The 15419-nt window shown below is 40.6% G+C and overlaps 1 protein-coding gene across 4 annotated transcripts in view; it reads left to right on the forward strand.

Annotated features, from left to right (window-relative positions):
- nrp1a (neuropilin 1a) overlaps positions 1-15419 on the forward strand; it is a 92079-nt gene that overhangs the window by 23863 nt on the left and 52797 nt on the right. For all 4 annotated transcript variants that reach the window (XM_067435500.1, XM_067435501.1, XM_067435498.1 and 1 more), the window contains exon 3: positions 2409-2590. In XM_067435500.1, coding sequence (XP_067291601.1) covers positions 2409-2590 — 182 coding nt within the window. The remainder of the gene's footprint in view (positions 1-2408; positions 2591-15419) is intronic.

The following is a 15419-nucleotide window of genomic DNA, read 5'->3' on the forward strand; positions in this document are numbered from 1 at the left end:
TTTTAAATTAACATAAACAGTTGAGAAAGAAAACGCTTGTTAAACAGTGTAATGGATCCGTGTGTCAGGTCTTAAAGTGACAGCAGCCTAATAAACCTGCAGCCAAATAATGAGATCATGTTAAAAATATCTATATGGCCGTTTTCCCCCATGGTAGCAATGTCATAACTGTGGCCAGTAAAAATGCTGAGTCTAACTTTGGAAAACCACTAGCCGCAGTGACTGGTCAGCAAAAAAAGTTAATGTCAAGCCCTGTTGGTGAGGCATTTTCGCAGAGAAAGTGGACTTTCTTTACCTGCCAGTTTAAATGTGTTTTTATTGTATATGTAGCACTCGAGCCATGGCCCTCTCTTCTGCTGTGACTGATGGAGGTCTAGGCCTCTTCCATCAGGCCAGCCAAGCGGAGAGACACGGGTGAAGTCATCTCTACATTACCGCCCCCTCAGGGGACCCAATTTCTTCTCATATTGCGTCCCTTCCATTCGCACACATGCGGTATCATGCCACCCCCAACAGTGTGAAACAAACCAACCTTTATATCAGTGAATGCACAGTATGAGACGCGCCCCAATTTTAACGCCTCCCATAACCCCCCTGGACACACTAACACACAGACACACATTCTGCTGTCTGAGATACCTTCGTTAAATTTTCACACATTTCCTCCCGTAATGTGTGGCAGGTGGAATAGTCCATTTTCTTGAGCGGGGAGAACTTCAGTTGCACATCAAGGCTTTTATGCACATGAATAATATATGTGTATGTATCAGTATTTTAATACTCCTCTCAACATAATGAAATGATATTATGCACAGGCAAGATTTTGGTTCTGCATTCCTAATATGTTTTTTAGAAACCGAACTGCAATTCTTTGAAAAGAAATAGACCGTTCTACTCCCCATGATGCTTTGCTCTCCTTTCGTCCCGCCGTTCCCGCAGTTATGGGTGTCAGGGGTGATTAAACGCCATGGAAACGAGACCCTGCTGTCAATCATATTCCACGCTGAGCCTACCCCCCAACTGAAAATCAGCATTATATTATTATATCAGTATGCTGAGTGTTTTGTACAAACAGACTTAAAACAAGGGAGAACTCACATCAGCTTTAGTTTTTCATCCCATCCCGCTCGCTCGCTCGCTAGCCGACGCAGGACCACCCACCCACTCTCGGCTTGTATTACAGACACAATATTAGAGTGTGTGTATGTGTGTGTGTGTGTGCACGTGCTGCCATTTGTGCAACAGTCTTCAAAACTGTCGCCGACTCAATTATGTGGCGGCACAAACCAATAGCTTTAGGGTTGAAATTCTATTTTGAGGACTACTGGAGCGTGTGTGTGTGCGTGTGTGTGTGCGTGTGTGTGTGCGTGTGTGTGTGTGTGTGTGTGTGTGTGTGTGTGTGTGTGTGTGTGTGTGTGTGTGTGTGTGTGTAGGCGACACCTGTGTCTTATACTATAACTCTTGTCCCTCTCTTACATATTGTCAAAACGTCATGCAACCGTCTTCTATCATTCATATGGAGCAATTTGTCTGCCCCTTTTTAGATTTCTAACACACACACTCTCTCTCACACACACACACTTTCTCTCTCTCTCACTCACTCACTCACTCACTCACTCACTCACTCACTCACTCACTCACTCACTCACTCACTCACACACACACACACACACACACACACACAGACACACACACACTCACACACACACAGACACACACACACACACACACACACACACACACACACACACACACACACACACACACACACACACACACACACACACACACACACACACACACACACACACACACACACACTTTCTCTCTCTCTCTCTCTCACTCACTCACTCACTCACTCACTCACTCACTCACACACTCACTCACACACACACACACTCTCACACACACACACACACGTTTGGTTTTCATTACATAGACGTAATAATTGTTATACTTTTTTACAACTTTAGCCCATCCAGGTGTTCACAACCAAGTGTTTTTCCATTTTTGAAAGTAAATATCTTTATAATATTATAAATGTAAGTAAAAAATATCCATAACCAGTTAATTGAAGGAAAGTGAATGATCTAACATGCTAAAATATGTTTTAAAAAGGGTATGTAACAATAGTGATTGTTTATTTACTTTTAAAACGCGTCTTAAGACATGTCTTTTTATACAGGCTTTTTTGTAATGTGTTTTATTGAGTCTTGACTGCACTTTTCCTGTATATGCGTTATGCGAAGTGTTCGTTGTGTGTTTTGTTTTGTGTAGTGATCTGTATTTTTATTGTGAGGTGATCTTGGGTGTTATGAAAGGCGCCATTAAATAAAATGCATTATTATTATTATTATGTTGTTGTTAACAGTTTAGATGACCAGATCGCTGTTTCTCTCTCTGTGCAGATATGACTATGTGGAAGTGAGGGATGGGGTGGATGAGAGCGGGCAGCTGGTGGGGAAGTACTGTGGGAAGATCGCTCCATCTCCTGTGGTCTCCTCTGGGAACCAGCTCTTCATCAAGTTTGTGTCTGACTACGAGACTCACGGCGCGGGCTTCTCCATCCGCTACGAGATCTTCAAAACCGGTGAGTAGAAGGAAAATAAGAAGGTGAATGATTCAACAGTGGCCCATCCAATCAGATTCACCATTGCTTTAACGCCCATACCTGCTTATTTACACCACAAAACAATGCGTTTTAAGATTATTTTTATTACCCCACTGGCAGATTATTTAGCTTATTTTTAAAGTAAATTTTTCCCCAAAACAAGACAATTACTTTTACTTGTCTAGTAAATACTTCTTGTTTTAAGAAATTTTAGATGTTTGGATTAGAAACAAGACAAAAATACTGACACTGCAAAAAATGCTCTTGTTGTTTAGTATATTTTTTCTTGTTTCCAGTCCAAATATCTAAATATTCTTAAAGCAAGATGCATTTACAAGATAATTCAAATTACAGAAGATATTTTTCATTTTTTCTGCCGGAAAAATATCAAAATGAAGTGAGTTTTTGCTTAAAACAGGCTAAATGATCTGCCAATGGGGTGAGAAAAATAATCTTATTTCTGTTTGGGACGGAAACAAGAAACAAGATTATTTTTCTCACCCCATTGGCAGATCATTTAGCTTGTTTTAAGCAAAAACTCACTTCATTTAGATTTTATTTTCAACAAAACAAGAAAAAAAAAAACATCTTATGTCATCTAACTTGTATAGTAAATGCATCTTGATTTAAGAATATTTCGATATTTGGACTGGAAACAAGACAAAAATACTAAGTAAGAAGAGCATTTTTTGCAGTGTAATAAATAAGTATTTAGGAAAGATTCATACAAAGCATCTGTCCATCATTGGCTAAAGCCCGCCCTGATGATCTCATTGGTCAGTTTCTGTTGATCATCTGTCCGTCATCGTCTAAACCCCGCCCTGATGATCTCATTGGTCAGTTTCTGTTGATCATCTGTCCATCATTGGCTAAAGCCCGCCCTGATGATCTCATTGGTCAGTTTCTGTTGATCATCTGTCCGTCATCGTCTAAACCCCGCCCTGATGATCTCATTGGTCAGTTTCTGTTGATCATCTGTCCGTCATCGTCTAAACCCCGCCCTGATGATCTCATTGGTCAGTTTCTGTTGATCATCTGTCCGTCATCGGCTAAAGCCCGCCCTGATGATCTCATTGGTCAGTTTCTGTTGATCATCTGTCCGTCATCGTCTAAACCCCGCCCTGATGATCTCATTGGTCAGTTTCTGTTGATCATCTGTCCGTCATCGTCTAAACCCCGCCCTGATGATCTCATTGGTCAGTTTCTGTTGATCATCTGTCCGTCATCGGCTAAAGCCCGCCCTGATGATCTCATTGGTCAGTTTCTGTTTCGGGGATAATTACTCCCCTATGGAGCGAGGCCAGACCGAACCGCCCGACCTAAAAATGTGTGTGCGGGGCTAAGTTCGGCTGGCATCCAGGCTAATATTAACTAGTACATTCATAATAAATATTACTTAATAATTACAAAGAAAAGATGAGTAAGAAACACAAAGAAATATCAGCAATGTTCACTTGGGTTTTGTAATTTGATGCAATGGTAATCTGAGTGAAAGTTACAATCTATAGATGAGTATTGCCAGTGCAATTTACTTGTGTATTTTACATAAAAAATAAGTGGTTCTAGTAAGTAAATATAATTTAGAAATAGCCCGAGTAAAAATTACAAGCACTTTCTAAGTGGAAAAATTTGCCTAGCTTTTTTTAAGTAAATGTCACTCCAAAATGTTTTCGGTGTATGTTGTTAATAGTGGACCCTAAAATCAAGTGTTATATATAATATATAAAACTTATATATAAGTTTTATATATTATATCTTTTTTATTATTATTATATTTAATTATATGCAATAATTTAACAAATAAATGTTAAATTATAATAAAATAAATAATTATATCAAATTTGAGACAAAGTTGATACTTCAGTGATACTTCAAAACTGAGCTATAGAAGAGCAAGATTGGAGGAATGCGTTTTCCTCCGGCTTGCCACCCCCCCCCCCCCCACACACACACACACACACATACACACACACTTTGGCTCATCAATAAGATCAATACGTCTCCCACCGTATTCCATTATCTCAGTGCTGGTTTTCTTAAACTCATCTTCTTGATGTGTCTGATTGGAAATAAAGTTCCTCTGGAGAGAGCAAAGACGTCTGAAACATATCGACTGCAGTCCAAGGGTCTGTGCTGGGTGTGTGTGTGTGTGTGTGTGTGTGTGTGTGTGTGTGTGTGTGTGTGTGTGTGTGTGTGTGTGTGTGTGTGTGTGTGTTTGTGTGTGTGTGTGTGTGTGTGTGTGTGTGTGTGTGTGTGTGTGTGTGTGTGTGTATGTGTGTGTGTGTGTGTGTGTGTGTGTGTGTGTGTGTGTGTGTGTGTGTGTGTGTGTGTGTGTGTGTGTGTGTATGTGTGTGTGTGTGTGTGTGTGTGTGTGTGTGTGTGTGTGTGTGTGTGTGTGTGTGTGTGTGTGTGTGTGTGTGTGTCCTCCAGAAAACCCTCTCAGTTTATCAGCATGGGTGGGCCAGCAGATCCGGTGTGAACAACAAATACTGTCGTGTTTGCAGTCCAGGACATGGGAATTTGTTGTGACTATGTAAACTCTGCAAAGCGTACAGCAACCTTATCAATTAAAGACCAAGAAGGACCGCGAGAAAGGGATGTGAGAGAATGTGAAAAGCAAAAGCAACAGACAGTGAATAGAGAAAGGGATAGTTATTTGAAAGCGTTGTCAACAACATCTGATCTGTATGTGTGTGTGTGTGTGTGTGTGTGTGTGTGTGTGTGTGTGTGTGTGTGTGTGTGTGTGTGTGTGTGTGTGTGTGTGGCCTGGTAATCCCTACGTTATGGGGACAAAATGTCCCCACAAAGATGGCAATATCCAAAATCCTTGTCCTTGTGGGGACATTTTTAGGTCCCCATGAGGAAAACATCTTATAAATCACACAGAAGGAGTTTTTTTGAGAAAGTAAAAATGCAGAATGTTTCCTGTGATGGGTAGGTTTAGGGGCAGGGGCAGTGTAAGGGGAATAGGATGTACAGTTTGTACAGTATGAAATCCATTACGCCTATGGAAAGTCCCCATAAAACATGGAAACACGACATGTGTGTGTGTGTGTGTGTGTGTGTGTGTGTGTGTGTGTGTGTGTGTGTGTGTGTGTGTGTGTGTGTGTGTGTGTGTGTGTGTGTGTGTGTGTGTGTGTGTGTGTGTGTGTGTGTGTGTGTGTGTGTGACATACTAGTAAACGCAACGCCGCAGGTGATGAAACAGGTGTGCAGGTATTGAAATGAGAGCTGATTATAACAATGTAACCGTTTAAAATGATATTATTCTCATTTCAAGCTGCTGCCGCTGCATCTGGATGTGTATTAGAGCAGGTTTCACACACATCCACAGTGTGTGGGCTGCATTGTTTGAAGCAGCAGTACGGCAGAATATCTAATTAAAGGTACACCGTGTGTTTAATAGAGAGCTCTCAGATGGCTAAACGGGTTTCAGAACAGGCATCTTCAACTTTAGCTGCTTCTATATGTTTTTAAAGCTATTAGATGAATGTGTTACATGGTCTTTACTCCACCCTGTCCTTAAGGAAACCATTTAACCATGGTTAAAGCACTTTAACACGTATTTCAAGTGGCTTGTTGCTTTTATAAAATGTCAGCAATAGCAATTTGATAAAAGATGGCAGTATTGACTATATAAACAATATTTTTGGCAAGCAATATATGTCATTAGTGTAGTGTAGTGATGGATGGATGGATGGATGGATGGATGGATGGATGGATGGATGGATAAAGGATGGATGGATGGATTAATGGGTCAGTGGGTCAATAGATGGATGGATGAATATACTTGGATGGATGGATGGATGGATGGATGGATGGATGGATGGATGGATGGATGGATGGATGGATGGATGGATGGATTGGATGGATGGATGGATGGATATAATTGGATGGAATTGGATGGATAAATAAATATAATTGGATGGATGGATGGATGGATGGATGGATGGATGGATCAATGGGTCAGTGGGTCAATAGATGGATGGATGAATATATTTGGATGGATGGATGGATGGATGGATGGATGGATGGATGGATGGATGGATGGATGGATGGATGGATGGATGGGTGGATGGATGGATGGATGGATGGATCGGTGGGTAGATGGATGGATGGATGGATGGATGGATGGATGGATGGATGGATGGATGGATGGATGGATGGATGGATGGATGGATCAATGGGTCAGTGGGTCAATAGATGGATGGATGAATATATTTGGATGGATGGATGGATGGATGGATGGATGGATGGATGGATGGATGGATGGATGGATGGATGGATGGATGGATGGAATGTTCCAGAGATTTTATATGAAATATTGGCGGTTTTTGAAACGTATAAATAATAACAGGCGAGAACAAAAGCAAAAGAGATTTTAGATGAGAAAACGAATAGAGAAGAGAGCTCAACACTGCAAGAGAAGGAGAGAATAAACAGAGAACACACATGAAGAGAAGAATCTATTCAGGAAAAAAAGTGTGAAGGTGACAAAGAAAGTGAGTGAGAGAAGCTGAGGTGAAGAGAGTGCGAGAAAGGCTGGGAGCTACACACACACACACACACACAGGAAAGATAAGTGATGAGAATCTCTCCACCGCAGCTATCTATGAATGCAATCAAGCCTGACCCAAGCACTAACCCACACTGGACAGCACAGATATCTAACGAAGAGCCGTCCTCGGGGCTTTCAGACCGCTGCGCTTTCACATGCTCTTTCTCTCACAGCATCCTTAACAAGAGGCTTTTAGATGATTTTTAGAAACTTGCGTATCCCATCCCATCTGTAAAAAAAGAGAGGTCTGTAGTTATCTTGTCACACTGCCTCGCAGTGGCATCCCTAAAATGGCCTTTCTTAGGGTGGAAGGGGACATAGGTTTTTAGTTAACAGCTCTGCAATTTTCAGAGCCACATCAAGTGTGAAGAGAGGCCGGTGATTCACAAGTGGAGTGGAAGGCGTGGGTGTGGGATAGAAGGACGGATAAGTAAGTTAAGCTTGCTCAGAGTAGAAGGATGGGCCTGTGGAAGTCCTCAGAGCACAAAAAAGGTAATTGAGACAGGAATTAGATGGATGGATGGATGGATGGATGGATGGATGGATGGATGGATGGATGGATGGATGGATGGATGGATGGATGGATGGATGGATGGATGGATGGATGGATGGGTGCATAGAAGTGGATGGATGGGTGGATGGATGGATGGATGGATGGATGGATGGATGGATGGATGGATGGATGGATGGATGGAAGTGGGTGCATAGAAGTGGATGGATGGATGGATGGATGGATGGAGGTGGATGAATGGATGGATGAACGGATGGATGGATGGATGGATGGATGGATGGATGGATGGATGGATGGATGGATGCATAGATGGATGGGTGCATAGAAGTGGATGGATGGATGGATGGATGGATGGATGGATGGATGGATGGATGGATGGATGGGTCCATAGAAGTGGGTGGATGGATTGATGGATGGATGGATGGACGCATAGAATTTGATGGGTGCATAGAGATGGATGGATGGATGGATGGATGGATGGATGGATGGATGGATGGATGGATGGATGGATGGATGGATGGATGCATAGAAGTGGATGGGTGCATAGAGATGGATGAATGGATGGATGGATGGATGGATGGATGGATTGATGGATGGATGGATGGACGCATAGAATTTGATGGGTGCATAGAGATGGATGGATGGATGGATGGATGGATGGATGGATGCATAGAAGTGGATGGGTGCATAGAGATGGATGGATGGATGGATGGATGGATGGATGGATGGATGGATGGATGGATGGATGGATGGATGGATGGATGGATGGATGCATAGAAGTTGATGGGTGCATAGAGATGGATGGATGGATGGATGGATGGATGGATGGATGGGTGGATGCATAGAAGTTGATGGGTGCATAGAGATGGATGGATGGATGGATGGATGGATGGATGGATGGATGGATGGATGGATGGATGCATTAATGGATGGATGGATGGATGGATGGATGGATGGATGCATTAATGGATGGATGGATGGATGAATGGATGGATGGATGAATGAAACTGCATGAAGATAAATCTTTATTAATCAATAATCTTCCACTGTAATCCTGATTTGTCTGAAAGGGAATCAGTTGATGGTGTTTTACCGCCACTCGTGTTCATTCCAGCTGAAAACTGCCGTGAATTGTATATATATATATATATATATATATATATATATATATATATATATATATGTACGTTTTTAGAGTTTAGAGAGCAAACGTGTCTGCGTAGCTGCATGGTCCTTACTGCCTTATCCGAATGCGTCATCTTCACTAACTCCATCCAGCGAGGCCGTTCATCATGGAGATGTTATCTGAGCGTCTTTACGATGGCACCTGAGTCAACACAGCAGCACCAGGATTGCGTGAGGAGGGCAGCTTGTTCATTGTGTCCAGTTTAGTTGTCTTTTACAAGTTTAGTTGCTTTTTACAGGCCAGTGGCATAGGTCACATCTGGCACAGCAAGCATGTCTTTCTACGAGCCGGTCTTTTAAATAAACTCCCTGCATTAACACTCACAGCTAATGAAATCCAAGGCAGAAACTGTCTCTCTGTGCTGCTCAGTCTGGCTCTCGAGGGGACCCATCAGCGGCCCGGCTGGCTAAATGATGTGTCAGCAAATGTGTGTGTGTGTGTGTGTGTGTGTGTGTGTTCTGGGTAACCCCACAGCTGTGACTCCAGATTAATGTTTGTTGGAAAGTGTTGCCGAATTTTGCTTCTCAAACTCTCATCGCGCCCATTAACCTGTCTTAGTGTATCCGCGGGGGTGAACGGTATGTGTGTGTCCAGATTAATTATTCTCCCTGCAGATATATGGAATATAAACAACAGCGATTAGCTCACTAGACCCAGAACACCTCAAGCCATTTCGTTTCTGCTTCAGCGTTACACAAACTTTGTCATACGCCGAGGGATGTAGTAACAGAAATATCTGAGCGTTAGCATAGCTGTCAGCTCAGGGTGTAGCTAACAAAGAAAACTTTAACATTTACAGAGCAGTGGATTTCAGTATTATTTATATACTCTACATCCGAGTAAGTTGGCAAAACTCAAAAAAATTGAGGTAATCAGTTACATTTTTTAGGTAAACAGAACTTGCAGCTTTTTATTTTGTACTCATTCATTTTAATTGTTCTTAACTAGAAATATTTGAGTAAGCTAATTCATATATTTAACTTAAAATTAAAACCCAACATAACGGATGGATGGACGGACGGACGGACGGACGGACGGATGGATGGATGGATGGATAGATAGATTGATGGATAGATAGATAGATTGATGGATAGATAGATTGATGGATAGATCGAAAGACAGATAGAGATGATAGAACAATGGATGGATGGATGGATGGATGGATGGATGGATGGATGGATGGATGGATGGATGGATGGATGGATGGGTAGATCGATAGACAGATAGAGAGAAGATAGCACAATGGATGGATGGATGGATGGATGGATGGATGGATGGATCGATAGACAGATAGAGAGAAGATAGAACAATGGATGGATGGATGGATGGATGGATGGATGGATGGATGGATGGATGGATGGATGGATGGATGGATGGATGGATGGATCGATAGACAGATAGAGAGAAGATAGAACAATGGATGGATGGATGGATGGATGGATGGATGGATGGATGGATGGATGGATGGATGGATGGATGGATGGATGGATGGGTAGATCAATAGACAGATAGAGAGAAGATGGGTGGATGGATGGATGGATGGATGGATGGATGGATGGGTAGATCGATAGACAGATAGAGAGAAGATGGATGGATGGATGGATGGATGGATGGATGGATGGATGGATGGATGGATGGATGGATGGATGGATGGATGGATGGAAAGTTCTAAATACTCATAAAAGGTCCTTTGATTGAACTAACTTGTTTAATTTAAGTTGACCCTACTCAAACCATTGAATTATTGTGTGCGTTAGGGTTACTATTATAGTATACTTTTATATTATGTAATACTTTATATATTTTCAAGCTTTATTTCAATTAACAGAATTTTTTTTATAGTTTTAGTCTAGTTTGTACTTTAGGGTTGAACAGCAGCTTCAGTGAGATGTGGATTGGTTTAGCTGAGAGGCTCATTCCTGAAGGACAGTAATGTTCAGACACGTTAGATATAGCCTTCATCATGGAGGCTCTGGGAACCAAACCGTAACGACAGCTGAGTTATTCTCAGCGGGACATGAGGATTAAATCTATGACACTTTGCTGGGTTTGTTTGCGCTAAAGGGAGACCTGAAAGTGATCTTTTTAACAAGCATTGTTAAATAAACGGAGCATATTCCACAGAGGCCGGAGGCTTCGGCCACTTCAGCACATTGAATAGATAAGCCCTGTGTATACGTTAGTGCAGAAAAGCTAAATAAACCGTACAAAAGCTAGACATTAATGTCAGGATTAGTGCTTAGCTCCTGTGAATCAACACAGTGTTGTTTTTTCAATACCACTTCACTAGACTCCCATAAATTTAAGTGTAAATTTAGTTCAAAACAACTTGCGGCTGTGAGAGAGAGAGAGAACCAAAGCTGGACGGCTCTCACAAAGCTTTATTTGTTTGGCTTGAGTTTACCGCCTCCCGTTTCTCATCTCAGCTTTCCACAGTCTTTCTCTTGTAAAGATTTTCCCAACTATTTGCAAATAACTGCAGAAACAAACCAAGGGACATGGGAACGCGTGGAGGTTTTGAGCATTAGTGGTTAGCGACAATAGCAACATGTCTCTGTGTCCATATGAGACACACATAGTCACAAACACACGCACACACACAACCTAGGATCCCACAGCAATCTGTAAACAGCAGTGGTGCATTACAAAGGCAGTCACAGCGAACAGTGCCGAAGATACACAGCTCCAGACGGATAAATGGATTCTCTATATATTGCGCTCATCCACATAGAGGCACGCGTTGACAGTTAAGCTAACTTTAACTAACTCACTCAGCCTTACTCCACCTACACCTAATGCCCTGTGTACTCCTTTTGGATAGGAGAAAAATATCCATATTTAAAACTTTATAAAGTAATGTTTCGGCCGATCGCCTTCCGTATTCAGTTTATGGAAAAAGTGTTGAAAGTGCCTCTGCAGTTCAAAGTACGCATCTTAGGGCGCTTTCACACTTACCTTGATGTCTTTGACACATATTACACATCTGTGCACGTTTCATAATCAATATAGCCTAGATGAAATAAAAAAAAACATATATAATATTTAAACATAACTATAAAACAAAATACATTGTTTGGCTAAAAAGCCTCCTTTCCTGTCAGCACCGATAAAATGTTTGCACAACGAGGACGTTCATTTGGTGAATTTGCCTCGAGTATAGTTGGTGCTGCAGATAGTAAAGCCATAATATTAAGAGTATTGGCTACGATATGCGTCTGTTTATTCATTCTTGTCAAAGTTACGCTGAATTGACACAACACTGACATCAGACGCATGTCCGCCTTAAGATGCAGCCCTCATAGATGATGACTACAGGATGGCAGTGCGAGTGTAAAGTTCTTTGGTGCGCTCGCATAACTGCAGTGTGAAAGCAAACCAAAACTAACCAAATGGAGACAATATATCAAAACACGAACTTTGGTTCGGACCTTGGTGCGGACTTTCAGGTGTGAAAACGCCCTTAAACTCAGAGAAGGCACTTTCAACACTTTTCCACGAACAATGATCGGCCAGAACTTTAATTGAAAAGGTTTTAAATATGGATATTTTTCTTACACAAACGCAACGATTTGCTTCAGAAAGCCTTTATCAACCCCCCAGAGCTGTGTGGAGCAGTTATTTGATGGACAGAAGCATTTTTATGGATGTCAAAAACAATGGATGGATGCTTGGAAGAGCCAGGACATTTTTAATATAACTCAACTTTTATTCAGTTTCGGGTGAACTATTACTTTGCATGTGTTTTGGTCGATTGGATCACAAGCAGACGAGGATAACACATTCCCGTTTACACCTGGGGCAGGTTGCATTAGCTGTGCGTAAGTTACAACTTAGCCTAGTTTTGACGTGGGCACTAAGTTACAACTTTCACACTACTACATATGTTTGCATTGACCATTTAACTTATTTACGGAAGCCTCTGATCAGACCTTTGATGATAGACTTCAATTCTTTAGGCACATGATGTTTTTTAATGTTTTCTGCTCATGTATTTGATGGCGAATATTAGATCATTGAGGGTAAATGCCATATCACACGACCATGCATTACTTTACAGAGAGTTTACGACCTACTACAGCACGTTCTGCCTCAAGATTAAATGATGCAAATGAAAAAAGTTAGTTAGTTACAGTTAGTTACAAACTAGCTAACCCTTTATTGTGGACTTCACGTTACAATTTAAGAAAGAACTTACAAGCGGCTGGTGTTACCCTACCCTGGTGTTTTAATTTGTCTCTTTTGTCCACTTTCAGTTTGTTATTTTTTCCCAAAACAAGACAATAATTTTTTATTGTCCAGTAAATACTTCTTGTTTTAAGAATTTTTAGATAATTTGACTAGAAAGAAGACAAAAATACTAAAAGTATAGAAATCTAAACAATAAAAAAAGATCGTAGAACACATATGCTTTCATGTCCTAGCTTTGAGTATGTTATGGGTCGAGTTACAAAAAAAAAATAGTGTTATAATATGCACTTTATAAAAAATAGTGCTGAAGAAATGTATTCTTATCTTGCGAAAGGAAAATGCAATTCCTTCTTGCCTGTGGAGCAGCCACAGAACGGTCTCCTCTGTCAGAAGATTATCTGAAGAATAGTCTACAGTATCTGCTGGTGCTGGAACTATCAGACAAATAAGATGAAAGTTGAAAGTTTTTGGCTCCATCATCAAATAGTTCCTTTGAATTTCTCTGCAAGCCTGTTAAGCCTCGTAACTTTTATATCCAGTTGGAAAGTTTTAGAGACACTGATTGCTGACCATTCTTCTGACAGTTTTCAACTCCAAACCCCAAAGTTTTTCTGCAATTACCCCGTCCTATTTGTGTTACACCTTCTGTATTTTCCTGACACCTCAGTTTTAAATAGATTAAAGTAGAGGCCCGTAGGGCTCCGAAGGCCACATCAAGCTTTATTTCTCTTATTTAAGAAAGAAAATGCTATTTGAAATATCTGGAATTTTAAAGCTCTGTGTAATGAAAGGACTAAAAGTGTGGAATTTATGTCCTGCTGTTTAAAAACCAACCAAGTTGTACACTAAATGTCAACTCACTTTAGCTTCAAATTCCCGCGCTGGTCATTTTCTGCAGAGTGCATGGAGGAAAAATGGAAAAGAAATAAAAGAGTGATAAAAAGGAGCAGTTAATGGGTTTGTGGTAGAAAGTGGTGGTGAAGAGATTTTGATGACATTAAATAATGCACCCAATAATATTCGCATATAAGAAATGACGAAGTGGCATCCAAAAATCCTGTCATCATGCCAAAAACCCATGATTTTATAGAACAAATGAGGAGATATGTTGTAGAATGTCCATGCTGCTCTTTTACACATAATGAAAGTGAGAAGGGATCTTGGCTGCCCAAACAAGAAGTGAAATCTGTGTTAAATTTCGATCTATGGCTTCAGAAGAATATAAGACACAACTTGTGTGAATCAGGGGCAAGTCCACCCAATAATTGGAAATGGCCAAACTGTCCCCCTAATATATATATTTCTTAATGTTGTTCTCCATTACGTACCGCTCTTTTGTTGTTCTATGACAGACCATTTAAAAAGTTGTATATATTTTTAGGTCACAGTGCTCGTCAATGTCAAAAGGATGGCCAATCAGATCAAAGAAGGCGGGACTTAATGTTCACTGAAGACGAGTGTGACTTCCAACTCGACGCTTTTAGTTTTTAAAATGACAAAAATAAGTGGATGATAAGATACTTAAACATTTCATATTTGACAACGGTTTTACAATGGATTTGTTTAATGACGCACCGTAACAGTGATGCAATCTACTGAACTTTTTTAATTTCGTCATTTTGAATTGAAAATATGCTATCATTTCATAACTGAATGTAATGAGAAACGAAAGGTTTTTTATGTTTGTTTACAATTTTGACTTATTAGACATACAAACATGAGTGGATATGTGCATATTTCTTAAATAAAATATGATTTGCAAAGAGTTTAAATAGATTACTTCACAAATATATAGGCTTTACCAGGAACTTATTTTACCATTCTTATTTCTTTATTCCATTAAATCCCTTTAAATCCTCTATTTAATTAATTTCTTTAAATAAAAAGACCCCCCACCACCACCAAAGACATAGGTATGGCCTTGGTGTGAATCACTTTTATAATGCAGTTCCCATTCAGTTTTAATGCAAGAAAGCAACTTGAAAACTTGAAGAAAGTACGTAATATGCGTTTGGAAGCACATGAGGGTTTTCCGCCACAAATGACATCATTATTTGTCATCTCTGTTCTGGTTCATGATCTTTAAACTCTTGGTAATAATCATGAGTTTCCACACTACATTAGGTACAGTGCTAACGTAATGTTGACATTTCAGTGTTGATGATCCAGAGGTGATCCGATATGCATCGCTCTATAACAAGAGTGTATTTACTCTCAGAGCTCTGAGCCTATTCATCACACAACAGCTTTAGTCGAGCGGCCGTCATGAAAGTGCAAAGTAGTGATGTATGTGTGAACTTCAGCAACACACTGCATCAACAAAGCTAGTCCACCAGGAGTTCTGGGTTAATGTTTTGACTTGTCAA

The sequence above is a fragment of the Pseudorasbora parva genome, chromosome 24 (genome assembly GCF_024679245.1).
Source record: "Pseudorasbora parva isolate DD20220531a chromosome 24, ASM2467924v1, whole genome shotgun sequence".
Taxonomy (NCBI): domain Eukaryota; kingdom Metazoa; phylum Chordata; class Actinopteri; order Cypriniformes; family Gobionidae; genus Pseudorasbora; species Pseudorasbora parva.